The sequence below is a fragment of the Vulpes vulpes genome, unplaced genomic scaffold, assembly GCF_048418805.1.
Source record: "Vulpes vulpes isolate BD-2025 unplaced genomic scaffold, VulVul3 u000000714, whole genome shotgun sequence".
Classification (NCBI taxonomy): Eukaryota; Metazoa; Chordata; class Mammalia; order Carnivora; family Canidae; genus Vulpes; species Vulpes vulpes.
The window spans coordinates 204860-231664 of record NW_027325749.1 but is presented as its reverse complement, the minus strand read 5'-3'; the positions used below and the strand labels follow the sequence as shown (position 1 = coordinate 231664).

Here is a 26805-nt window from a genome sequence, read left to right as displayed (position 1 = left end):
TCGCCCACCGCCCAGAGCGCCTCCTGAAGCTGCCCCTGGAAGGGCTCCGGGAGTTCCTCCAGGACTCTCTGGCCCAGCCCTGGGCCCTGGAGGACGAGGCCGTGCTGAGACACCTTCGGGCCTCCATGACCCAGCTCCGCAGGATGCGGTGCGACCTGCCCCCGCCAGGTGGGCTCAGGGCCCCGGCCCCTCCCGACTCGGCCTGCTGGGGCCGCCCACAGGGGACAGAGCCCCCGGGGCCCCCGTCCTCATCTCTGGGGCTCTCCTCTTCTGCTCCAGCCTCGGGGACCCCAGGCCAGGGCTGGGCGGGCGGGTACCCACTGCAGGGCCCGGGCAGCAGTGTGGGGGGCTGAGCACAGGGTCAGGCCGGGGGGGGGGTCACGCGGGAGCCGTGAGGACCCCCGGGGCCCCCAGCGGGGGACACACAGCCTGCTGGAGACGCTGACCCCGTCGGCCTCTTTCCAGCGGGACCTGAGGAGTTCCCCACGAGGCCCCTGGGCCTGGAGCCAGTGTCCCCGGCGCCCGGGCCTCTCCTCCCTTCTCCGGCCTCTGAGCCACCGCCCAGGGTGGAGGAGCCGGCCTCCCCGGGCCCAGCCGCCCGGCCTGAGCCGCCCGGACCCCCTCCCGGCCAGGCCATCGTCCAACTTGCCCCCCAGCCCCGGCGGTGGAACTCCCTCCCCACCCTCCCGGGGCAACAAGGCGGTGCAGGCAGGCCGCCCCGGGACACGGCGGGCTTCAAGACAGAAAACGGGGTCTCCTTCCATTTGGCACCTGCCTGGGCCACCCCAGAGGCCCCGCGACGGACCGGGCCCTGGAGCACCCCCGGGACTCCCATCACGCGGTCCCCCCAGCCCCCTAGGGATGACGCTGTCGGGCCCAGGACACCCTTCCTGCCCCGCGGCCACTGCAGCTCGTGCCCCTCGCTGGGCAGTGACGGGCACAGCCAGGGCAGAGCCAGGGCGGCGCTGAGCCCGCTGCCCCGAGGCCCCGCACAGGCCCGGGACCCTCTGCCCCCCGCGTCCACGGGGCAGCTCGATGCTCGCGGGCCTCGGGGGCAGAGCGTGGCGGTGAGGGCGGGGGCCCGGAGGCTCCGGCCCGCCGTCACCGTGCCCTGCCTCGTCTCGCTGTGCCTCCCGGAGGGCGGCACCGCCCGCACGGGACACCAGCCCCTGACCCAGAGGGACCTGGGCTGGCCTGGCCCCGGGCTCTGTGGGGGCAGGGGCGACTCGAGCGCCTGCCCCAGGCCCAGCGCTAATGGGATCCAGCGCCCCGGGGCCCTGGCCAGGCCTGCGTTCTGGCCCCGGGCCGAGCGAGCCCTCTCACAGCAGGATGTGGCCTCCTGGGCCCTGGGCGTGCCCCACAGACCCAGGTCGCTGACCTAGGGCAGCCCTGGGGATCCCGGGACACCCCAGGGCAGGGCAGGGCAGCGGGGAGAGGCCCGTGGGCCCCACCCACACCCCCACCCCCACCCCCACCCACACCCACACCCACACCAGGAGGCAGGCTCCTCCACGCGCTGGGGCTCCAGCAGTCAGTCACCCGGCCCCAGGGGGCCCGAGGCCGGGGTCCAGCTGCCCTGCGGGGACCCAGCGCAGGAGCCCATGGGCCGCAGGTCCACGTCAGCCCTGCCGCCCCCAGAACCGCCTCTCACCGCCCCGACCTCAGGACACGCGCCCCCACCCGGAGTCGAGTCCGCACAGGCTCCCAGGCGGGGGACTCCAGCACCCGCACCCCTGTGGGATTCCCGCTTTCCTCTAAGGACAGGAAGGTCTCCCAGGGGAAGGCGCGCACCCTCGGCTCTGAGCCCCTGTTTGCTGTTGCAAGTTCAATAAAGTGTTGTTGTGTGAGAGGGCACGGCCGGCTCGTTTCTGCGTCTCCCGGAGCTCTGTGCACGGGGTGCGGAGACACCCCCAGAGAGGAGGAGGGGGCGCCGCCCAGGCCCCGACCAGCCCCTGCGGGGGCGCCGCCAGGCACACACGGCTGACGTCCCCACGTGCCTTCCCGGGGCGGCCAGACGCCAGGGTCAGGACCCCGCAGACTCTACTGCGACTCAGCCTGCGCCCGCGGCCAGGACGGGCCTGGGACAGAGTGACAGCCGGGGAGCCTCAGGTCACCAGGGTCTGTGCTAAGCGCCCTGGGAGGTCTGTGCCCCCTCTGTCCAGGGGGCCTGGGCTGCCCGGGCTCCGGGGCGCTTCCTCCCCTCCCCGCCCCGGGCCTGTGCGCCTGGGGCACAGAGGGCCCGCGGGGCGGTCAGCGTGGCCCCGGAGCGGACGTCAGGACAGCAGGCCCTTGCAGCTCTCACACCTGGGCCACCCTCACCGGGCGGGCTCAGCGTGCACACCCGGTGCTGCTGGATCCCTCGCACCAGAGTGTGGAGGGCACCCTGCACGCCCTGGAGAGTAGGGGCTGGGTGAGCGCGGGGCTCGGCCTGGGGGCAGGCAGCGCAGGGGACCGAGGGACCCCGGCCCCGTCCCCACCCCGACTCCCACACACACACACACACACAGGCAGCCCCAGGGCTCCCCCCACGGGCAGCCGGCCCCTCAGGAGCTCCCCCCAGGGCGGCCCCGAGGTCTGGCTCCCCGCTGGAGAGGCATCGGGGAGAAGAGAAGCGGCCGGCGCTCGGCGGGGACCCGCTGCCACCCACGGGAATGTGGCCGAGCCGGACCTTCCAGCTCAGCCGACCCCCCGGCGGGACGGGACGGCACGGGACGGCACGGGACGGCACGAGGGGGCCCGGGTCGGCCGGGAGAACCCAGCTAGCCGCCCAGCGCCAGCACCGGAAATGATGGTGTTTCAACCGTTTCGGCGTCAGGACGACGCGGCCCGAGGATCAGATCGCGGCACGGCGACAGACAGGCACACACCCCAAACCCAACAAACGTCGGAATCCCCCGACTGTTGTCAGACAGCAGCCGGACGGTTACAGACGTGACGCTGGGGTCCCCGGTAGGACACACGGAGGACGCTCCAGACCACGGCTGCGGAGGCGCTGGAGGCCCGGGGATGCGCCTGCGGGTGCCCACGGGGAGCGCGGGGCGGCGGGAAGCACCCTACAGAGGGGGGCCCCTCCTGGGAAAGGACGCCGGGTCCCCGCGAAGGCTCCCGATGCTGACAGCTGTCCCCCTCTCCTTCAGCTTCTGGTTCCCCCCCCCGCCCCATTTTGCTCTTCCTGATTCTCCGTCGGCCTCCGCCCTGCATCCGAGCCACTGACCACACGGGCTTCTTTAGGACGTCGGGTCCCAAAAGGAGGCCGAGCTCTGGCTCCCGGGATCGGGAAGGACCATCGCCGAGGTTTATGCTGATCCCCCCGAGCTCGTGCCTTCCCGGCTCTTCTGTCCTGCAGAACGAGGGGAGGCACGGGCCTTACGGGGAAGGAGGCCCACTCCCACTCGGGCGGGACCGTCCCTCGTGGGGGACCCCGTCATCTGGGCCCGGGAGAGCGAGCGGGGCCATCAAGAACAGGTCGCAGGCTAGACGTGGTCCGCTCTGAGGTTTGTCCTGAAGCGAGCACTCCCCTTCCACGTCACGCTGTCTTAGTTCATCCATTTATTATTTGTTAAAGGTTTTACGTTTATGTCCTCTCTACACCCAACACGGAGTTCCAGCTCACAGTCCTGACATCAAGGTCCCCCGACCAGGCCGGCCAGGCACCCCAGGGCCATGTTTCTCATCTCTTTGCTGGCTCGCCTATCTCTGCACCCAGCTGGGACATCGAGTCCACGACGGGGGAGCTTTAGCTACCTCCGAACCCGCAAGAACCCGGAACGTTCTCGCTGTGTCCCCATCCTAGAACGACCTTCGCCGTCGAATAGCAACTCAAATAAATCGGCAGCCAGCCCAATGACTCCTGGTCAAGGAAACGGCCAACTTGTCACGTGTGTGGGCCCCGCTCCCTGGGCTCCCGGGGCTCCCGGGGAGGCTCCGCTTTCTTTAACATCGACCAAGGTCCCAATGACTCCACCGCACCTCGACGCCGGGGCTCAGTTTCTGCCCTGACACGACACAGGCAGCACGTCGGCTTCAGTTACTCCCTGTCAATCAATCAAAGGGAGCCTGGCCGCTCTCGGGGTGGTTGGGGTGGTTGGTAAGAACACGCGACTCTTGTTCTTGGGGCGGAGAGTTCAAGCCCCATGTGGGTGTAGAGATGACAGAAAAATAAAATCTTAAAAAGAAAATCAGTCAGTCGGTCTGGGGGAGACACAGCCCCGGATCCCACAGGGGCAGGGAGCCAGCTGACGGGTCTACGCACACTATTAGAAGCAGCAGAGCACAAAGTCAGAACTTCCAGAAGTCTGCTAGAGGGGGGGACACGCCGGCCTCGACGGTGCTCGGGAGGCGAAGTGGGGGGCGGCCCCTGGAGCGACAGGGTGGGCTCAGGGTCCCCGGGGTCCCAAGGACGGTGGCGCCAACGGTTCCCAGGCCCAGGAGCGGGGACCCCGGCCGAGGGCCGCGGGACTAGGGCCAGCTGTCTGCCCTGTGTGGCCACAAACTGCAAACCCCTGTGCGGTCACGGGGCCGCGTCCCTGGGCCGGGCCAGCAAAGGCCAGAAGTGGGAGGAGACCCTCCCGGGCGGGAGGAGCACGGGTCTCCCCCAGGGCAGCCCCTAAAACTTGGAGGTTTGAAACTCAGTCACTCGTCCGAGATAAAAAGAAAAAAAACAAAACAAAACAAAACTCGGACACAGGCAGGGTGAACGCAGGGTTCTGACAGACAGAAACGGTGGAGACAAGAGGGCTTGATGGCACATCAGAAACTATATGCCAATAGGACAACCTACAAGAAATGGACACCATGACACTATATATAGAAAACTACAAAAATGAACAAACAAAAAATTGTTAGAACCGGTAAATGAATTCAGTAAAGTCACAGGATACATAATTAATGCACAGAATTCTGTTGCATTCCTATACCTCAGTAAGAAGGTAAGAAAAAGAGAAACTAAGACATTAATAAAAATAAATTTAAAATGAAACAAAAAATAATATTATACTTAAGAAAAAACCTAAGGAAACAGCTATAAAAACTTACTCTGAAGACGATGATGGAAAGAAATCGATGACACAAAGAAACGGGAAGAGACGCTCCACACTCGTGGACTGAAAGGGTACGAAGTGTCTTCACAACCGAGAGCAGCCCAGACATTCCTATGAACCCTATCAAAATGCCCCCAGCATTTCTCACAGAGCTAAGATAAATGATCTTCAACTTTGCATGGAACCTCAAAAGACCCCAGACAGGCGAAGCAGCCTTGCAAAAGAAAAGCAAAGTAGGAAGCTTCACATCGCTAGATTTCCAGTTATGTCACAAAACTGTTGTGATGAAGACAGTACGGTCCTGGCACGACAACGGACACACAGACCGAGAGCACAGAGCAGACCTCCCAGAAATGAACCCACAACTATGTCGTCGTTTAATCCTTGATAAAGCTGGAAAGAATATCCAGTGGGGAAAAAAATCTACAAATGGTGTTGGAAAAACTGGATAGACACAAGCCAAAGAATGAAATTTCTAGTTTTTGATTTTACTTTTGTGTGTGGCTAAATTCCTAGAAAATATATAACCTACCAAAACTGACACATAGAGAAATAGAAAATTTGAATAGACCAATTCTCAGCGAAGCTGTTGAGTAATAGGAAAAAAATTCCCAAAACGCAGAAGTCCACGACCAGATGGCTTCATGAGTGAATTCTATGAAACATTTAAAGAAGTATTAAAGCCTAGAAAGAGTATTATGCTAAGCACAATATGCCAACCCTAACCCTAACCCTGACCCTGACCCTGACCCTGACCCTGACCCTGACCCTGACCCGGAAGCCTCCCCGCGGGTCCTGAGGAGGCCGGGCCCCTGTGGGCGTGGACGCGACCCCCACACGGCTGTTTCCCGTCTGTTGACTACGTGGGACTCCCAGCGCTGAGAGGGCACCTCCGTGGCTTGTTCCTGCTCTCGGGGGAGACGATTTCAGGTCGTCACCCTCGGGGATGACGTCAGCTGCGGGCCTTCCTTCGCGGCCTCTCCTCTGTTGACAGACCTTTCCTAAAACCCCCTGTGCTTTTCATGCTTTGTTCTGTCAAATGCGTTTTCTGCGACTCTTGAGGGGATCGTCTCCTTTCTCTTTGTTTTTGTTGTTTTTTTAAAGATTTTATTTATATATCCTTGAGAGACACCGAGAGACGAGAGAGAGAGAGAGAGAGAGGCAGAGACACGGGCAGAGGGAGAAGAAGGCTCCGTGCAGGGAGCCCGATGTGGGACTCGATCCCGGGACTCCAGGATCACGCCCTGGGCCGAAGGGAAGGCAGGCGCTGAAGCGCTGAGCCCCGCCGCCCCCCTCCGCCCCGGGCCGCCCCATGTCCTTTCTCTGGTTAACGGGATGGATCGTGCTGAGTGATCAGAGGGGCCGCGGGGGGCAGGTGGGCAACGTGGATGAACAAATAGGGAAAGCTACAAGCGTGTGGTTCTAAATAAAGGAATCCCGGAAATTTAGAAAGTACGGCCTGGCAATAGAGTCAGGACCGTGGGGACAACTCGGTACGGGGACAGACGGTGACGCCGCTTCTCGCGGGGAGAGCTGAGCGAGGCACAGAATTGTCAAGTCGCCAGCTGTAGCCCTGAAACTACTGTCCCCTTGGGTGTCGACGGCACCTCAATAGATACCAAGGAAAAGGGGTTTCCGGTGGGAATCCCGGTGGGTCCGTGAAAGGCATTTACACGGTCGTGACGCACACGAAGGCGCCTCTGCAGAGGGGATCCAGATGCTCACGTGTCTTCATGTTAATGTTTAGAAGATGTACTTGGGAGACGGTGCGGGGGGCAGGGGCGGAGGGACAGGGGGAACCTGGAGCGGACTCCTCACCCACCGGAGACCGAGCCCCACCCGAGGCTCCACGCCACAACCTGGAGATCCTGGCTTGAGCCAAACTCAAGAGTCGACGTGGAACCGACGGACGGAACCACCCAGGAGCCCCTCAAATGCTCCTAACTGCAACCCCACGCTGTGAACCCTGGGGGGCGGAGGGGGGCATCTGTGACCCCCAGTCTGCCTTGAAGGGCGGGAGGCCTGCAGGGCCCGAGGATGGGAACTGAGGATGCGGGAGGCTGCCTGCATCGCCTTCCCGCCCGGCGTGGGGACAGGACCCTCCCCCGGGACCCTCGGCCACCAGGGTGAGGGCTGAGTGCTGATTGGACCCCGCCTGCCCACAGTGATGATGCGGGACCCCGCTCTGGGCGGAACTGTGGTGCCCCCGGGTTCCACCGCTGCCTGGTGCCCACTCTGCGTCCGCAGACCTTCGGAGGCACCGGTGCTCCGGATCTGGCTCGCAGCGACCCGACTCTCCTGCTCTCCCCAGTAGCCCAGGACTCGTCTCTCCTCAGTACCCCCACCCTCCCACTCTCCCCAGTACCCCGCTACTCCCACTCTCCCCAGTACCCCCACCCTCCCACTCTCCCCAGTACCCCCACCCTCCCACTCTCCCCAGTACCCCCACCCTCCCACTCTCCCCAGTACCCCGCTACTCCCACTCTCCCCAGTACCCCCACCCTCCCACACTCCCCAGTACCCCAGTGCATAAAGAGGAGGCGCCCACACAGCGACAGGTCACAGGTGAGTGGCAGCTGATCCCTGATCCCCGCGGGGGCCACAGTGGGGCCTGTGGATCCGCGTGGGGGCACAGGCCTCCCGCGCTGGGGTCCACAACACCCCGACCCCCATGCGATGACCGTGAGCAGCTCCCACAGCCCTTCCACAGCCCCACGGGGTGAGAGCGGCCACCCTGCTGCCCCCGTCCAGGGAAGGAGGCTGCAGTCGGAACTCAGGCAGCTCCCCCGGGACCCCCGCTCCCCTGTAAGCCCTCTGCTGTGCAGGCACCCAAGCCATGACCTTTCCAGCCTGTCCTAGACGCATGGACCCCGACAGGGGTGACTGTCACCCCCCCATCCCGCCCTGCGCCCGCTGGGTCCCCCTGGCCCGTGAGCAGGCTTGCTCTTCAGGCTCCAAAGAACGTGGAGTCCCTCGTGCTCCCCCAGGGCCCCCCTCAGGCTATTCACACATCGCTGCCCTCAGGGTGGGGAGTTCGGTCGCACTCTTGCTGGCATCAGGTTTTAATTTTGATGAAGTCCAGTCCGTCGCTTTCTCCCCTTGGTCGTGTGCTTGTGGAATCTCGGAGAAACCTTCCATTCCCGCCCCCCCCCCCCCCCAAGCCCGCAGGGACACTCGCTGGCCGGCCCACCCACCACCATCTCTGCGCCGGCCCCGGGCTGGGAGACGTCACCCCCGAGCATCAGGTGGGCAGTTCCCCGGAGCCCCTGGGTCCCCCGCCCGTGTGCTCCTGATACCGGGGTGGGAGCGCTCTGTGACCCCAGCGTGACGGCGTGCCCTGGGACAGTGGCTGGGAAGGTGGACTGTCGGTGGGCGACGGACAGACAGGCAGCGAGGGCCCGTGTGTGATGCCTGTGCCCCTCGGGGCTACGGGGTTGTCTCCGGCTCCGGTCAGACAGAGGGGCGCCCGCCCACGGGGAGCACCCGGACGCATGTGTCCTCGGAAGGTTCTCACGCGCCGTCATCCTTGGATGTGTTTGGATTGCAGCACGATGCAGGAGGACCCGGAGACCCTGCTGGCCTTGCAAAGGGCCAATATCGTGGCCCAGTACCATCAGGTGAGGCCCAGAAGGGACCATAGACACTACACACCCACGACAGGGGGGACCGTACCTGCAAGAGCAGGTGAGGCTCAAGAGGGGATCAGAGCCAAGGATGAGCCAGGTCAGCCCAGGCAAGGACCACAGTCACCAGGAACAAGTGAGACCCTGGGGATGGTCCCGGTGTCAGTAGCAACTAAGGGTCCATCCTGGATCCTCGTCATTGGTAGCGGAGGAGCCCAGGCACCAGGTACAGGTGAGGCCCGGGTGGGGACCAGAGTCACCAGGTCCAGATGAAGACCACAGCTACCAGGTCCAGGTGAGCCCAGGTGGGGACCAGAGTCACCAGGTTCAGGTGAGGCCAAGGTGGGGACCACAGTCGCAGATCCACATGAGGCTCAGGTGGAGACCAGAGTCACCTGGGTGAAGCCCAGTTGGGGACTAGAGTCACCAGGCCTGGGTGAGGGCCAGGTAGGGATCAGAGTCACCAGGTCAAGTGAGGCCCAGGTGGGGACCACAGTCGCCGGGTCCGGGTGAGGCCCAGGGGGGGATCGTCACTGATAGACAGAAGCAGGTGAGGCTGCCAGGCTGCGCCCACTCTGGCGCCCGGCCAGTCTCAGAGGGTCGGCGCTCCCTCAGGATCCAGGGGAGGGAGGAGCCCTTCTGCTCCCTCCTGTCTCTGTCCCCACTCCCCTGCTCTGATCGGTCCCCACCACGGAGCCCCCTCTGTTGCAGGCGCCCCAAGCAGGGTCTCCGCAGGACCTGTCACTGTGCAAGGTCGCCGACCACCAGGGCTTTCTGCAGTGAGTCCCCTGGACACCCCTCATCCATCCCAGGGCGGGTGGCCTTTGCAGGAACACCTCTCTGGAGGCTGACCCCCCCGCCCCCAGGTCGGGACCTGGTCCCCTGGAGCCCTCTGAGGGCCATGTCTGCGCTGGGTTGCAGCTGAGACACCCCGGAGGCCGACCCGGGACGTGGGCAGGAAGGGAGCTGGGCCCGGGGGAGGCCCCTGGACACTCAGAGGAGGGGCCCCCACGCCTGCTTTGGGCAGGCCCAGGTGTCAGCCTGCTGCATCCGGGGGTGGTGGTGGGGTGGGGTGTCCAGTCCCTTCAGCAGGGGATCCCGCCCGTGAGGGGCTCTGGGGCCGGGGCGTGCTCTCCGTAGGGGGACGGCCTGGTCTGGGCCGAGTCCGCAGGGGTGCTCTCGCCCACACCCGAAGGCTTTTGCGGGGCTGCAGGTGGATGCCGGGGACCAGGCCAGCGCAGGGAGGGGGGGGGGCCGCAGAGGGAGGCCCCGACCAGGCAGGAGGAGGCAAGAGGAGGAGGGGGCTGCCCTGGGCGGGAAGGAGGGAGGGGACAGCCCAGTGGCCTAGGTCGCAGGGGACGAGGCTGATGGGTCAACAGCCCCACGAGAACCTGACGGACGCTGGAGACCCCAGGTGGGGCCCCCTCGGCCCTGCTCACGGCCCAGTGTCTGCTGGGATGGCTCAGGGGTGGTCGTGCTCAGGGGCTCCGACAGGACGGGAGGTGAAATGGGCCAGGGTGGCAGAGGGGACAGCAGAGAGGGGAGCCCGGGGACAGCAGGGGGACGGCCAGGGGGCAGGGGGAGGCCGGCTGGACGCTGGGCAGTCAGGCCCTGGGGAGGCGGGGGGACCTCAGCGGGACGGTCACGGGGCACCCGGGCCACGCTGACAGCTCTCGGGCTGGTCCATCGAGGAGGGGGGCAGGTCACCCCCTGGGGGCGCCGAGGGGTCCCCGCCCAGCCCACCACCGGCAAACACCCTCCTCAGACCCCCCAGACGCCGCCCCCGCCCGCCCTCAGGCCGCTGGCAGCCCCTGCCCTCCCCGGGGGAGCCCTGCCCTCCCCAGGACGCTGGGTGCAGACGGGGTGTGTGTGTGTGTGTGTGTGTGTGTGTGTGTGGCTGTGGGGCCGGGGCCTCAGGGCTCTGCGTCTCCTGCCTTCCAGGGACAGGGAGCTGCCCGACCCCAGCCCCCGCGAGGCCAAGGTGAGAGCCCGTCCTGGGCCCCGGGCAGGACGTGGGGGGGAGCTGGGGCCAGCTGTCTGCACCGCGTCCCCCAGGACATCCCCGGGCGTCTCCCCAGTCCCCCGTCCCAGCGCTGCACGGGCCGCCGGGAACGCACCCGAGACCCGGAGCCGCGGTCCGCGGGGGGCCCTGTGCCTTCCTGGCTCCTCCGGGTCCCGCGGGGCACTGGACGCGGCCCGAGCGCCCACCTCCCGCGGCGGGAGCCTCACCTGCGGCCCCCGCCTGTCCTCTCCCAGAAACTCCGCCAGGAGACCCGGCGCGCGGACAAATGGATAAAAATGCTCAAGCGATGGGACCACTACCTCCCCAGCGAGAAGGTGGGGCGCTGGGTGCCCCCGAGGGCTCTCCGTCCTGACGGGGCTGGGGGGCCGCCCTCAGTGTCCTCCTGCCCCGTCCTCGGGGGAGCCCCCTGCCTGGGGAGAGTCTGCTGGGAGCCCGGGCCTCCCTCCCCAGGCCCCGGGACGGCGGTGGGGGAGCGTCAGGTCGGGGCCAGGGTCCCTGCTCCTCGCGGGGGACGGGGGGGGGGGGGCCCAGATCCAGGGAGACCCAGCCTCTCTGCAGACACCCTGGAGCCGACGCCGGAACCTTCTAGATGCCTCGTGTTCCCTGGGCTCCAAGGGGCCGCCCTGGGCCCCTCTCACCAGCACTGCCTTCCTCCCCGCAGCTGCGACGCCGGGTGTACAAGGGGGTCCCGCCCCAGGTGCGGGGACAGGTGTGGCTGCGATTGCTGAACGTCGACCAGGTTAAGGCCAGCAATGCCGGGAAATACCAGGTGGGACCCGACCCGTCTACTCCCCGTGGACCCTCGGTCCCCTCCCTGCCCAGGGCTGACCCTCCGTGACCCCTCCCCACCCGGGGCTGAACTCCCGTGTCCCCTCCCCACCCGGGCTGATCCTCCACGTCCCCTCCCTGTCCAGGGCTGACCCTCAGTCCCCTCCCCGCCCACGACAGCTGGGCACAGGCCCTCACGCAGGCCCCGCGGGCACGGTGGGCACTCCCGCCGTCCCCGGCCTCCCAGGGGAAGGGTGGAGGTTCCTGCAGGACACACTCCTGTGGTGGCCCCGGGGCTCCCTGCCCAGGACGGCAGCTGCTGACAGGTCGGGGTCTGTGTCCCTGACGCCGGCTCCTCCTCCCGGGGTCTCCCCGCAGGCAATGAAGGAGGCGGCCCTGGTCTCCTCCCGGGACATCGTGCAGATCGACCTGGACGTCAACCGCACGTTCCGCAGTCACACCATGTTCTGGGACCGCTACGGGGTCGGGTGAGGCTGCTGGGCCAGCGGGGTTCGGGGGTCGGGGGCCCGGCCTGGGAGAGGCCCGGGGGCTTCTGTGCCGGGGACACGGGGTCTCCGAGGCCGGGGGGAGCGACGGCAGCAAACAACACACTGCCACGTGGTAGGGTGCTGGGGATGACCCCCGTGCCCCCAACCCCAGGGTCTCGGGGATGGGGAGGCCGCAGGACGGGGCCTCCAGGGGTCACCGTCTGAGCTGAACCCCAAGGGGGTGAGGGGCGGCCCCGTGAAGAGCAGGGGGCCGGGGTGGGGGCGTGGGGGGCACGAAGGGGACCTGGGGCCAGGGTGCATGGCCGCGGCTGGACCGGGACACGTGGACCCGACGAGGGTCGGACAGGTCAGGGTGACACCCACCCTCCGGTGCTTTATGTACTTCTGAATTCTGGGCATTTTGTTTTAGACAATTTGCACTTGGTGAGCACACACGGCATGACGCCCCCCCCCCCCCCCCCAGACGCCGCCCCGGTCCAGGCAGGCCCTGCGCGGAGCACACGGGGCCCCAGGGGCAGGGGCAGGGGTCACAGCAAACCCCAGACTGGGGTCGCCTTTATCTGTAGACGTCTCCGTGTGCACCTTAGAGAAGGGGGTGCCCTGTGTCCGCAGCCCCCCACCCCATCCCCTCACCCACCGCCCCCACGCCATCCCCCTGCATCACCCCCCACACCATCCCCCACAACCCCAGACCCCCACCCCTACACTATCGGTCCCGCCCCCACCCCCACCCCACCCCACCCCCACGAGGACGCGGTGCAGCTGCCCCCTGTGGGACATGCTCAGCCTCCCCGGCCACCTTGGGGTTCTCTGGACGGCCTGCTCCCGTCAGAAGCCCGGGTGTCCCGCAGAGTCCCCAGGGGCCGCGGGGAGGTGGGGAAGGCAGGGAGCCCCCCGACAGGGGCTTGCAGGTGGGTGGAGCATAGGGTGCAGCTACCTGTGTGTGCAGCGGGCGGGGTGTGTGGGAGCCCGGGACCCCAGGGGTGACCTGCAGGGGCGCCAGGGGCGGGGCTGGGGATACGCCAGGCATGGGTGGCTGGGCTTCCCGGGCGGGCCGCTCGGACCGTCTCCCCACGAGAACTCGGTGCTCCTCCCTGCAGGGAACCTGCTGCCCCCCGGGGCCCCCGCGGCCCTCAGAGCGCGGCCGGGTCAGGCTGACCTGTGACCCCCGGCCCGCGGGGAGCCGGCCTCCAGCAGCCCGGGCCCGGGGGCCGCGGAGCCGGGGTGCAGACTCAGGCCGCCGTGCGGGGGGGCATCGGGCGGCTCCTGGCAGCGCTGAGGGGGCCGCACCCCGTACCCCCCCGTGCTCACATAGTGACCCCAGGGGTTCGCAGCCTGTATCGGGGTCACACCTGCACGACGTTCCCTGCTCTCCTCACGGCGGCTCAGACCTGGAGCCCCGAGATGCTCTGGGATGGGCGGGCCCGGGGTGCCCCCCACAGAGTCCAGCCCAGGGACACCTGGGAAGACCTGGGGGTGCGCTCAGGGCCACGGATGCCCCGGCTGCGTGGGCTCGGGGCAGGGGTCACGTGGGGCTGGTGGTGTTCCCGGGACACGGGGCCGGGCCAGGCCAGGGCAGCGGAGGAGAGGCGTCAGGGGCTGCGGGGACCGGGGCAGGGGGAGCGCTGGCTCCCATGGGGGCGTGCGGGGGGGGGGGGGCCGCTCCAGGGCTGGAGGCCCGGGGCGCTGGCGGCGCTGGGGGAGCCCGGAGCTGCACACCCCACGGCGGGAGCCGCTCGGAGGCGTCGGACACCCCAGGGTGCACTGAACCCCCGGCACGCTGCACGTGTGAGGTCGCCGCCTGTCCCCGTGCGCAGACCTGACCCCGGAGATCGGCCCCCGCGGAGGGGCCCTGCGGGCCGCGGGGCCTGCGGGGCGGGTGTCGGCACCTCGGCGGCCTCGCTGGGCGGGGGCTGACTGAGCAGAGCCCCCCACTGTCCCCCCTCCTAGGCAGCGAGCCCTGTTCTGCGTACTGGCAGCCTACTCGCTGTACGACACGGTGAGTGTCCCTGCCCCCGCCTCCTGCCCCGCGGGCGGCCTTGTCCTGAGTGGTGGTGACCAGCGGGACTCACAGTGATGGCCCCGGCTCCACGGCCCCCGAGATGCCGGGGAGGGTCTCTCTCCTCCGGGACGGGCAGGGGGCGGGGTGCAGACCTCCCAGGGGAGGCAGGGCCTGCGTGCCCGAGGGCCGGGGCTGCCCGGGGCCCCCGCGTGCACCGCGGCCGTCCTAGAGCTCGGGTCTGGACCCTGACAGACGGCACTACCGACGAGAGCCCGGGCGGGGAAGGCTCCCACTCCCCCGAAGGGAACGAGGCCGAGGCGCCCAGGAGGCCGCCCCCTTCCACGGCGCATTCCAGAAGGGTCCCCGAGGACCCCAGCTCACACGCTCCCCGGGCCCCGCGGGGTGTCCTGGCCCAGCTCCCCTCGTGGGACCTGCCAGGGGCCACAGTCAGGCCCCCCCACCCCCCCGCCGACCTGCCCTCTGGGGGGTCTCCAGACCTGGCGGGTCCCCTACAGCCTGGCACAGCTCACGGAGGCCCCTCCTGCTGGCCTGAGGACGGGGGTCCTGGCACGGCGGCCGCAGGGCTCGGTAGCGGGGCCCGGGGTGCTCGCGCCCCAGCTGGTCCGGGTGGCCCTCACCTGCTCCCCCGCCCTCTGGGAGCCCCCTCCGGGAGCCCGGGCTGGGAGGGAGCCGGGGGAGCCTGACGCCCGCGGGGAGGGCTCAGAGGGGGCCTCGGGGCGCACGCCCTCCGTGGGGCTCTGGCTCTTGCAGGAGGTGGGCTACTGCCAGGGCATGAGCGAGATCGCGGCCGTCCTCCTCATGTTCCTGCCCGAGGAGGACGCCTTCTGGGCGCTGGCCCAGCTGATGGTGGGCGACCGGCACTCCATGCACGGTAGGGGCCCGCCGGGGAGCTCAGGAGGGCCTCCCTGCAGGCTGCTGCACCGGGGGGCAGGCGGGGACCCCCCAGCTCGCCCCCCCACGGGCAAGGGCCCCGCCTCCCCGGTGGCCTCGGGGTCCCGGAGCCACGGCCACCCGCCCCACCGTCTGCAGGCCAGGCACGCACTCCCGTTGCTCCCCCAGCCTCCCGCCGGGCTGCCGGCTTGTCCCCCAGGCCCCCCTGCCAGCCCACGGCCACACGGGGCCCAGGGGGCAGCGTCTCCCCCTCCCGGGGGCCCCCAGCCTCACTCCCAAGCCCCACAGCAGAGGGCCGTGCACGCCCATCACCCTCCCCGTGGCCTGCACCCGCTGCCCCTCGGGGCTGGGGACCCGCCTGTCCCCGCGGCGGCCCCCGCAGGAGAGAGGGTGCTGGGTCAGCCGGGCCCGGTCCTCAGCCCCCAGCCCACGCCCCGCGGGGTCTCTGTGAGGACGAGGGTCCCCGGGCCCCGCGCCCCCGGCCTGGGAGGCAGGCCCTGCCCTCTGGGAAGAGCGGATCCAGCCAGGGCTCCGAGGGCGGTGGGCGCACGGGGGTCAGGGCGTGGCGGGGAGGCCCCTGCCCCGACACCCCCCACCCCGCCTGGTGCAGGAGGAGGCCCTGACCGTGGGGGCCTGGGGCCTTCTCAGGCTTCTTCGTCCCGGGCTTCCCGAAGCTCCTCAGGTTCCAGAGACATCACGAGCGGGTCCTCCAAAGAGCTCTCCCGGACCTGAGGAAGCACATGGCGAGTGGGGGCGAGTGGGAGCTCCTGAGGCTCCGTCCCCGGAGCCCGGGGCAGGGGGTGGGGGGCATGGCCCTCCCTCCGAGCTGCCCAGAGTTGGGGTCACGTTCCTCCCCCTGGGGCCCGGGGGCGCCCTCGGGGCTGGGCTGGGCCGTGGGGAGCGCGTCCACCCGGCTCCAGGGGCCGCGGCGTGGGGCCTGAGCACCCCCTGCCCTCCCGCCAGGACGAGGAGCAGATGTCCACCGGCATCTACAGCCCCAAATGGTTTCTCCAGTGCTTCCTCGGCCGGGTGAGGCCCGCCCCCGGGACCCCCGCTCCCGGACCTGCCCCCTGCCCCCGGGGAGGGCCCAGCTCAGCCCCACCCTCCAGACGAGCCAGGCCCGACCCCGGGGTCCTGAGGCTGAGGCTGAGGCTCGCAGCCCAGCCCGTCCTGGAGAAGCCCAGAGGGTCCCTGGACGAGGTCCCGGGGGGCGGCCCGTCTCTGCCTCAGCTCCCCCGGGGGAGGCCGGGTCAGCCCGGGGTGTGGACGGGCCCTCGGCCCATCGGGCGGCCAGCCTGGGGTCCTCTCGAGGCGTGGTGTCGTCAAGTGCGGGCAGAGTCTGTGCCCCCAGGGGTGCGGGAGGTGCTGGCCGGGGTCGGAACCCGGAGCGGCCGGGAGTCCCTGATCTCCCTGGGAGGAGGGCACGCACGGGGAGGCGGGGGGCGGGGGGCGGGGGGCGGGGCGCTGCGGGGCCTCGTCGCAGGCAGCCGGGGGCCAGATGGCAGGCCTAGCCTAGCCCCAGCCGAGCCCCCCAGGGGCCCTGCTCAGGCCGCTCCTCCCACCCCGCCGTCCCCCTAGACCCCCTTCTCGCTCACCCTGAAGCTGTGGGATGCCTACGTGTTGGATGGGGAGAGGGTGCTCACGGCCATGGCCTATACCATCCTCAAGGTGCACAGGAGTAAGTGAGCCCCCGGGAGCCCAGGTGTGCCGGGGGCGGGGGGCAGGGGCGGTGACCCTGGGCTCTGAGCAGCACCCAGACCTGGGGCGGGGGGACGGCGGGGCAGGCGGGTGCAGCGGGGCTCCCCGAGTGGAGCAGCGGGCAGGGGCCACCGCGGCCAGCGCACTGCCCGCGGCGCTCCTGGGCACAGCGGGACCCCAGCCGCTGGCCTGGGGGCCCCGGGGGCCCCAGGGCGGGGCCCTCTGGGTCTGACTCTCGCCCACCGCCCAGAGCGCCTCCTGAAGCTGCCCCTGGAAGGGCTCCGGGAGTTCCTCCAGGACTCTCTGGCCCAGCCCTGGGCCCTGGAGGACGAGGCCGTGCTGAGACACCTTCGGGCCTCCATGACCCAGCTCCGCAGGATGCGGTGCGACCTGCCCCCGCCAGGTGGGCTCAGGGCCCCGGCCCCTCCCGACTCGGCCTGCTGGGGCCGCCCACAGGGGACAGAGCCCCCGGGGCCCCCGTCCTCATCTCTGGGGCTCTCCTCTTCTGCTCCAGCCTCGGGGACCCCAGGCCAGGGCTGGGCGGGCGGGTACCCACTGCAGGGCCCGGGCAGCAGTGTGGGGGGCTGAGCACAGGGTCAGGCCGGGGGGGGGGTCACGCGGGAGCCGTGAGGACCCCCGGGGCCCCCAGCGGGGGACACACAGCCTGCTGGAGACGCTGACCCCGTCGGCCTCTTTCCAGCGGGACCTGAGGAGTTCCCCACGAGGCCCCTGGGCCTGGAGCCAGTGTCCCCGGCGCCCGGGCCTCTCCTCCCTTCTCCGGCCTCTGAGCCACCGCCCAGGGTGGAGGAGCCGGCCTCCCCGGGCCCAGCCGCCCGGCCTGAGCCGCCCGGACCCCCTCCCGGCCAGGCCATCGTCCAACTTGCCCCCCAGCCCCGGCGGTGGAACTCCCTCCCCACCCTCCCGGGGCAACAAGGCGGTGCAGGCAGGCCGCCCCGGGACACGGCGGGCTTCAAGACAGAAAACGGGGTCTCCTTCCATTTGGCACCTGCCTGGGCCACCCCAGAGGCCCCGCGACGGACCGGGCCCTGGAGCACCCCCGGGACTCCCATCACGCGGTCCCCCCAGCCCCCTAGGGATGACGCTGTCGGGCCCAGGACACCCTTCCTGCCCCGCGGCCACTGCAGCTCGTGCCCCTCGCTGGGCAGTGACGGGCACAGCCAGGGCAGAGCCAGGGCGGCGCTGAGCCCGCTGCCCCGAGGCCCCGCACAGGCCCGGGACCCTCTGCCCCCCGCGTCCACGGGGCAGCTCGATGCTCGCGGGCCTCGGGGGCAGAGCGTGGCGGTGAGGGCGGGGGCCCGGAGGCTCCGGCCCGCCGTCACCGTGCCCTGCCTCGTCTCGCTGTGCCTCCCGGAGGGCGGCACCGCCCGCACGGGACACCAGCCCCTGACCCAGAGGGACCTGGGCTGGCCTGGCCCCGGGCTCTGTGGGGGCAGGGGCGACTCGAGCGCCTGCCCCAGGCCCAGCGCTAATGGGATCCAGCGCCCCGGGGCCCTGGCCAGGCCTGCGTTCTGGCCCCGGGCCGAGCGAGCCCTCTCACAGCAGGATGTGGCCTCCTGGGCCCTGGGCGTGCCCCACAGACCCAGGTCGCTGACCTAGGGCAGCCCTGGGGATCCCGGGACACCCCAGGGCAGGGCAGGGCAGCGGGGAGAGGCCCGTGGGCCCCACCCACACCCCCACCCCCACCCCCACCCACACCCACACCCACACCAGGAGGCAGGCTCCTCCACGCGCTGGGGCTCCAGCAGTCAGTCACCCGGCCCCAGGGGGCCCGAGGCCGGGGTCCAGCTGCCCTGCGGGGACCCAGCGCAGGAGCCCATGGGCCGCAGGTCCACGTCAGCCCTGCCGCCCCCAGAACCGCCTCTCACCGCCCCGACCTCAGGACACGCGCCCCCACCCGGAGTCGAGTCCGCACAGGCTCCCAGGCGGGGGACTCCAGCACCCGCACCCCTGTGGGATTCCCGCTTTCCTCTAAGGACAGGAAGGTCTCCCAGGGGAAGGCGCGCACCCTCGGCTCTGAGCCCCTGTTTGCTGTTGCAAGTTCAATAAAGTGTTGTTGTGTGAGAGGGCACGGCCGGCTCGTTTCTGCGTCTCCCGGAGCTCTGTGCACGGGGTGCGGAGACACCCCCAGAGAGGAGGAGGGGGCGCCGCCCAGGCCCCGACCAGCCCCTGCGGGGGCGCCGCCAGGCACACACGGCTGACGTCCCCACGTGCCTTCCCGGGGCGGCCAGACGCCAGGGTCAGGACCCCGCAGACTCTACTGCGACTCAGCCTGCGCCCGCGGCCAGGACGGGCCTGGGACAGAGTGACAGCCGGGGAGCCTCAGGTCACCAGGGTCTGTGCTAAGCGCCCTGGGAGGTCTGTGCCCCCTCTGTCCAGGGGGCCTGGGCTGCCCGGGCTCCGGGGCGCTTCCTCCCCTCCCCGCCCCGGGCCTGTGCGCCTGGGGCACAGAGGGCCCGCGGGGCGGTCAGCGTGGCCCCGGAGCGGACGTCAGGACAGCAGGCCCTTGCAGCTCTCACACCTGGGCCACCCTCACCGGGCGGGCTCAGCGTGCACACCCGGTGCTGCTGGATCCCTCGCACCAGAGTGTGGAGGGCACCCTGCACGCCCTGGAGAGTAGGGGCTGGGTGAGCGCGGGGCTCGGCCTGGGGGCAGGCAGCGCAGGGGACCGAGGGACCCCGGCCCCGTCCCCACCCCGACTCCCACACACACACACACACACAGGCAGCCCCAGGGCTCCCCCCACGGGCAGCCGGCCCCTCAGGAGCTCCCCCCAGGGCGGCCCCGAGGTCTGGCTCCCCGCTGGAGAGGCATCGGGGAGAAGAGAAGCGGCCGGCGCTCGGCGGGGACCCGCTGCCACCCACGGGAATGTGGCCGAGCCGGACCTTCCAGCTCAGCCGACCCCCCGGCGGGACGGGACGGCACGGGACGGCACGGGACGGCACGAGGGGGCCCGGGTCGGCCGGGAGAACCCAGCTAGCCGCCCAGCGCCAGCACCGGAAATGATGGTGTTTCAACCGTTTCGGCGTCAGGACGACGCGGCCCGAGGATCAGATCGCGGCACGGCGACAGACAGGCACACACCCCAAACCCAACAAACGTCGGAATCCCCCGACTGTTGTCAGACAGCAGCCGGACGGTTACAGACGTGACGCTGGGGTCCCCGGTAGGACACACGGAGGACGCTCCAGACCACGGCTGCGGAGGCGCTGGAGGCCCGGGGATGCGCCTGCGGGTGCCCACGGGGAGCGCGGGGCGGCGGGAAGCACCCTACAGAGGGGGGCCCCTCCTGGGAAAGGACGCCGGGTCCCCGCGAAGGCTCCCGATGCTGACAGCTGTCCCCCTCTCCTTCAGCTTCTGGTCCCCCCCACCCCCGCCCCATTTTGCTCTTCCTGATTCTCCGTCGGCCTCCGCCCTGCATCCGAGCCACTGACCACACGGGCTTCTTTAGGACGTCGGGTCCCAAAAGGAGGCCGAGCTCTGGCTCCCGGGATCGGGAAGGACCATCGCCGAGGTTTATGCTGATCCCCCCGAGCTCGTGCCTTCCCGGCTCTTCTGTCCTGCAGAACGAGGGGAGGCACGGGCCTTACGGGGAAGGAGGCCCACTCCCACTCGGGCGGGACCGTCCCTCGTGGGGGACCCCGTCATCTGGGCCCGGGAGAGCGAGCGGGGCCATCAAGAACAGGTCGCAGGCTAGACGTGGTCCGCTCTGAGGTTTGTCCTGAAGCGAGCACTCCCCTTCCACGTCACGCTGTCTTAGTTCATCCATTTATTATTTGTTAAAGGTTTTACGTTTATGTCCTCTCTACACCCAACACGGAGTTCCAGCTCACAGTCCTGACATCAAGGTCCCCCGACCAGGCCGGCCAGGCACCCCAGGGCCATGTTTCTCATCTCTTTGCTGGCTCGCCTATCTCTGCACCCAGCTGGGACATCGAGTCCACGACGGGGGAGCTTTAGCTACCTCCGAACCCGCAAGAACCCGGAACGTTCTCGCTGTGTCCCCATCCTAGAACGACCTTCGCCGTCGAATAGCAACTCAAATAAATCGGCAGCCAGCCCAATGACTCCTGGTCAAGGAAACGGCCAACTTGTCACGTGTGTGGGCCCCGCTCCCTGGGCTCCCGGGGCTCCCGGGGAGGCTCCGCTTTCTTTAACATCGACCAAGGTCCCAATGACTCCACCGCACCTCGACGCCGGGGCTCAGTTTCTGCCCTGACACGACACAGGCAGCACGTCGGCTTCAGTTACTCCCTGTCAATCAATCAAAGGGAGCCTGGCCGCTCTCGGGGTGGTTGGGGTGGTTGGTAAGAACACGCGACTCTTGTTCTTGGGGCGGAGAGTTCAAGCCCCATGTGGGTGTAGAGATGACAGAAAAATAAAATCTTAAAAAGAAAATCAGTCAGTCGGTCTGGGGGAGACACAGCCCCGGATCCCACAGGGGCAGGGAGCCAGCTGACGGGTCTACGCACACTATTAGAAGCAGCAGAGCACAAAGTCAGAACTTCCAGAAGTCTGCTAGAGGGGGGGACACGCCGGCCTCGACGGTGCTCGGGAGGCGAAGTGGGGGGCGGCCCCTGGAGCGACAGGGTGGGCTCAGGGTCCCCGGGGTCCCAAGGACGGTGGCGCCAACGGTTCCCAGGCCCAGGAGCGGGGACCCCGGCCGAGGGCCGCGGGACTAGGGCCAGCTGTCTGCCCTGTGTGGCCACAAACTGCAAACCCCTGTGCGGTCACGGGGCCGCGTCCCTGGGCCGGGCCAGCAAAGGCCAGAAGTGGGAGGAGACCCTCCCGGGCGGGAGGAGCACGGGTCTCCCCCAGGGCAGCCCCTAAAACTTGGAGGTTTGAAACTCAGTCACTCGTCCGAGATAAAAAGAAAAAAAACAAAACAAAACAAAACTCGGACACAGGCAGGGTGAACGCAGGGTTCTGACAGACAGAAACGGTGGAGACAAGAGGGCTTGATGGCACATCAGAAACTATATGCCAATAGGACAACCTACAAGAAATGGACACCATGACACTATATATAGAAAACTACAAAAATGAACAAACAAAAAATTGTTAGAACCGGTAAATGAATTCAGTAAAGTCACAGGATACATAATTAATGCACAGAATTCTGTTGCATTCCTATACCTCAGTAAGAAGGTAAGAAAAAGAGAAACTAAGACATTAATAAAAATAAATTTAAAATGAAACAAAAAATAATATTATACTTAAGAAAAAACCTAAGGAAACAGCTATAAAAACTTACTCTGAAGACGATGATGGAAAGAAATCGATGACACAAAGAAACGGGAAGAGACGCTCCACACTCGTGGACTGAAAGGGTACGAAGTGTCTTCACAACCGAGAGCAGCCCAGACATTCCTATGAACCCTATCAAAATGCCCCCAGCATTTCTCACAGAGCTAAGATAAATGATCTTCAACTTTGCATGGAACCTCAAAAGACCCCAGACAGGCGAAGCAGCCTTGCAAAAGAAAAGCAAAGTAGGAAGCTTCACATCGCTAGATTTCCAGTTATGTCACAAAACTGTTGTGATGAAGACAGTACGGTCCTGGCACGACAACGGACACACAGACCGAGAGCACAGAGCAGACCTCCCAGAAATGAACCCACAACTATGTCGTCGTTTAATCCTTGATAAAGCTGGAAAGAATATCCAGTGGGGAAAAAAATCTACAAATGGTGTTGGAAAAACTGGATAGACACAAGCCAAAGAATGAAATTTCTAGTTTTTGATTTTACTTTTGTGTGTGGCTAAATTCCTAGAAAATATATAACCTACCAAAACTGACACATAGAGAAATAGAAAATTTGAATAGACCAATTCTCAGCGAAGCTGTTGAGTAATAGGAAAAAAATTCCCAAAACGCAGAAGTCCACGACCAGATGGCTTCATGAGTGAATTCTATGAAACATTTAAAGAAGTATTAAAGCCTAGAAAGAGTATTATGCTAAGCACAATATGCCAACCCTAACCCTAACCCTGACCCTGACCCTGACCCTGACCCTGACCCTGACCCTGACCCGGAAGCCTCCCCGCGGGTCCTGAGGAGGCCGGGCCCCTGTGGGCGTGGACGCGACCCCCACACGGCTGTTTCCCGTCTGTTGACTACGTGGGACTCCCAGCGCTGAGAGGGCACCTCCGTGGCTTGTTCCTGCTCTCGGGGGAGACGATTTCAGGTCGTCACCCTCGGGGATGACGTCAGCTGCGGGCCTTCCTTCGCGGCCTCTCCTCTGTTGACAGACCTTTCCTAAAACCCCCTGTGCTTTTCATGCTTTGTTCTGTCAAATGCGTTTTCTGCGACTCTTGAGGGGATCGTCTCCTTTCTCTTTGTTTTTGTTGTTTTTTTAAAGATTTTATTTATATATCCTTGAGAGACACCGAGAGACGAGAGAGAGAGAGAGAGAGAGGCAGAGACACGGGCAGAGGGAGAAGAAGGCTCCGTGCAGGGAGCCCGATGTGGGACTCGATCCCGGGACTCCAGGATCACGCCCTGGGCCGAAGGGAAGGCAGGCGCTGAAGCGCTGAGCCCCGCCGCCCCCCTCCGCCCCGGGCCGCCCCATGTCCTTTCTCTGGTTAACGGGATGGATCGTGCTGAGTGATCAGAGGGGCCGCGGGGGGCAGGTGGGCAACGTGGATGAACAAATAGGGAAAGCTACAAGCGTGTGGTTCTAAATAAAGGAATCCCGGAAATTTAGAAAGTACGGCCTGGCAATAGAGTCAGGACCGTGGGGACAACTCGGTACGGGGACAGACGGTGACGCCGCTTCTCGCGGGGAGAGCTGAGCGAGGCACAGAATTGTCAAGTCGCCAGCTGTAGCCCTGAAACTACTGTCCCCTTGGGTGTCGACGGCACCTCAATAGATACCAAGGAAAAGGGGTTTCCGGTGGGAATCCCGGTGGGTCCGTGAAAGGCATTTACACGGTCGTGACGCACACGAAGGCGCCTCTGCAGAGGGGATCCAGATGCTCACGTGTCTTCATGTTAATGTTTAGAAGATGTACTTGGGAGACGGTGCGGGGGGCAGGGGCGGAGGGACAGGGGGAACCTGGAGCGGACTCCTCACCCACCGGAGACCGAGCCCCACCCGAGGCTCCACGCCACAACCTGGAGATCCTGGCTTGAGCCAAACTCAAGAGTCGACGTGGAACCGACGGACGGAACCACCCAGGAGCCCCTCAAATGCTCCTAACTGCAACCCCACGCTGTGAACCCTGGGGGGCGGAGGGGGGCATCTGTGACCCCCAGTCTGCCTTGAAGGGCGGGAGGCCTGCAGGGCCCGAGGATGGGAACTGAGGATGCGGGAGGCTGCCTGCATCGCCTTCCCGCCCGGCGTGGGGACAGGACCCTCCCCCGGGACCCTCGGCCACCAGGGTGAGGGCTGAGTGCTGATTGGACCCCGCCTGCCCACAGTGATGATGCGGGACCCCGCTCTGGGCGGAACTGTGGTGCCCCCGGGTTCCACCGCTGCCTGGTGCCCACTCTGCGTCCGCAGACCTTCGGAGGCACCGGTGCTCCGGATCTGGCTCGCAGCGACCCGACTCTCCTGCTCTCCCCAGTAGCCCAGGACTCGTCTCTCCTCAGTACCCCCACGCTCCCACTCTCCCCAGTACCCCGCTACTCCCACTCTCCCCAGTACCCCGCTACTCCCACTCTCCCCAGTACCCCCACCCTCCCACTCTCCCCAGTACCCCGCTACTCCCACTCTCCCCAGTACCCCCACCCTCCCACTCTCCCCAGTACCCCCACCCTCCCACTCTCCCCAGTACCCCGCTACTCCCACTCTCCCCAGTACCCCCACCCTCCCACTCTCCCCAGTACCCCAGTGCATAAAGAGGAGGCGCCCACACAGCGACAGGTCACAGGTGAGTGGCAGCTGATCCCTGATCCCCGCGGGCCACAGTGGGGCCTGTGGATCCGCGTGGGGGCACAGGCCTCCCGCGCTGGGGTCCACAACACCCCGACACCCATGCGATGACCGTGAGCAGCTCCCACAGCCCTTCCACAGCCCCACGGGGTGAGAGCGGCCACCCTGCTGCCCCCCGTCCAGGGAAGGAGGCTGCAGTCGGAACTCAGGCAGCTCCCCCGGGACCCCCGCTCCCCTGTAAGCCCTCTGCTGTGCAGGCACCCAAGCCATGACCTTTCCAGCCTGTCCTAGACGCATGGACCCCGACAGGGGTGACTGTCACCCCCCCATCCCGCCCTGCGCCCGCTGGGTCCCCCTGGCCCGTGAGCAGGCTTGCTCTTCAGGCTCCAAAGAACGTGGAGTCCCTCGTGCTCCCCCAGGGCCCCCCTCAGGCTATTCACACATCGCTGCCCTCAGGGTGGGGAGTTCGGTCGCACTCTTGCTGGCATCAGGTTTTAATTTTGATGAAGTCCAGTCCGTCGCTTTCTCCCCTTGGTCGTGTGCTTGTGGAATCTCGGAGAAACCTTCCATTCCCGCCCCCCCCCCCCCAAGCCCGCAGGGACACTCGCTGGCCGGCCCACCCACCACCATCTCTGCGCCGGCCCCGGGCTGGGAGACGTCACCCCCGAGCATCAGGTGGGCAGTTCCCCGGAGCCCCTGGGTCCCCCGCCCGTGTGCTCCTGATACCGGGGTGGGAGCGCTCTGTGACCCCAGCGTGACGGCGTGCCCTGGGACAGTGGCTGGGAAGGTGGACTGTCGGTGGGCGACGGACAGACAGACAGGCAGCGAGGGCCCGTGTGTGATGCCTGTGCCCCTCGGGGCTACGGGGTTGTCTCCGGCTCCGGTCAGACAGAGGGGCGCCCGCCCACGGGGAGCACCCGGACGCATGTGTCCTCGGAAGGTTCTCACGCGCCGTCATCCTTGGATGTGTTTGGATTGCAGCACGATGCAGGAGGACCCGGAGACCCTGCTGGCCTTGCAAAGGGCCAATATCGTGGCCCAGTACCATCAGGTGAGGCCCAGAAGGGACCATAGACACTACACACCCACGACAGGGGGGACCGTACCTGCAAGAGCAGGTGAGGCTCAAGAGGGGATCAGAGCCAAGGATGAGCCAGGTCAGCCCAGGCAAGGACCACAGTCACCAGGAACAAGTGAGACCCTGGGGATGGTCCCGGTGTCAGTAGCAACTAAGGGTCCATCCTGGATCCTCGTCATTGGTAGCGGAGGAGCCCAGGCACCAGGTACAGGTGAGGCCCGGGTGGGGACCAGAGTCACCAGGTCCAGATGAAGACCACAGCTACCAGGTCCAGGTGAGCCCAGGTGGGGACCAGAGTCACCAGGTTCAGGTGAGGCCAAGGTGGGGACCACAGTCGCAGATCCACATGAGGCTCAGGTGGAGACCAGAGTCACCTGGGTGAAGCCCACTTGGGGACTAGAGTCACCAGGCCTGGGTGAGGGCCAGGTAGGGATCAGAGTCACCAGGTCAAGTGAGGCCCAGGTGGGGACCACAGTCGCCGGGTCCGGGTGAGGCCCAGGGGGGGATCGTCACTGATAGACAGAAGCAGGTGAGGCTGCCAGGCTGCGCCCACTCTGGCGCCCGGCCAATCTCAGAGGGTCGGCGCTCCCTCAGGATCCAGGGGAGGGAGGAGCCCTTCTGCTCCCTCCTGTCTCTGTCCCCACTCCCCTGCTCTGATCGGTCCCCACCACGGAGCCCCCTCTGTTGCAGGCGCCCCAAGCAGGGTCTCCGCAGGACCTGTCACTGTGCAAGGTCGCCGACCACCAGGGCTTTCTGCAGTGAGTCCCCTGGACACCCCTCATCCATCCCAGGGCGGGTGGCCTTTGCAGGAACACCTCTCTGGAGGCTGACCCCCCCGCCCCCAGGTCGGGACCTGGTCCCCCGGAGCCCTCTGAGGGCCATGTCTGCGCTGGGTTGCAGCTGAGACACCCCGGAGGCCGACCCGGGACGTGGGCAGGAAGGGAGCTGGGCCCGGGGGAGGCCCCTGGACACTCAGAGGAGGGGCCCCCACGCCTGCTTTGGGCAGGCCCAGGTGTCAGCCTGCTGCATCCGGGGGTGGTGGTGGGGTGGGGTGTCCAGTCCCTTCAGCAGGGGATCCCGCCCGTGAGGGGCTCTGGGGCCGGGGCGTGCTCTCCGTAGGGGGACGGCCTGGTCTGGGCCGAGTCCGCAGGGGTGCTCTCGCCCACACCCGAAGGCTTTTGCGGGGCTGCAGGTGGATGCCGGGGACCAGGCCAGCGCAGGGAGGGGGGGGGGGCCGCAGAGGGAGGCCCCGACCAG

At 67.1% G+C, this 26805-nt stretch overlaps 1 protein-coding gene across 1 annotated transcript in view; it reads left to right on the top strand.

Annotated features, from left to right (window-relative positions):
- The window catches only part of LOC140596773 (uncharacterized), a 69211-nt gene that overhangs the window by 2126 nt on the left and 40280 nt on the right, over positions 1 to 26805 (top strand). The window contains exons 5-13 of the mRNA XM_072745262.1: positions 16 to 168; positions 466 to 664; positions 13913 to 13961; positions 14736 to 14856; positions 15525 to 15619; positions 15840 to 15905; positions 16455 to 16554; positions 16825 to 16977; positions 17275 to 17511. Of these exons, the coding sequence (XP_072601363.1) occupies positions 16 to 168; positions 466 to 664; positions 13913 to 13961; positions 14736 to 14856; positions 15525 to 15619; positions 15840 to 15905; positions 16455 to 16554; positions 16825 to 16977; positions 17275 to 17511 (1173 nt within the window). The remainder of the gene's footprint in view (positions 1 to 15; positions 169 to 465; positions 665 to 13912; positions 13962 to 14735; positions 14857 to 15524; positions 15620 to 15839; positions 15906 to 16454; positions 16555 to 16824; positions 16978 to 17274; positions 17512 to 26805) is intronic.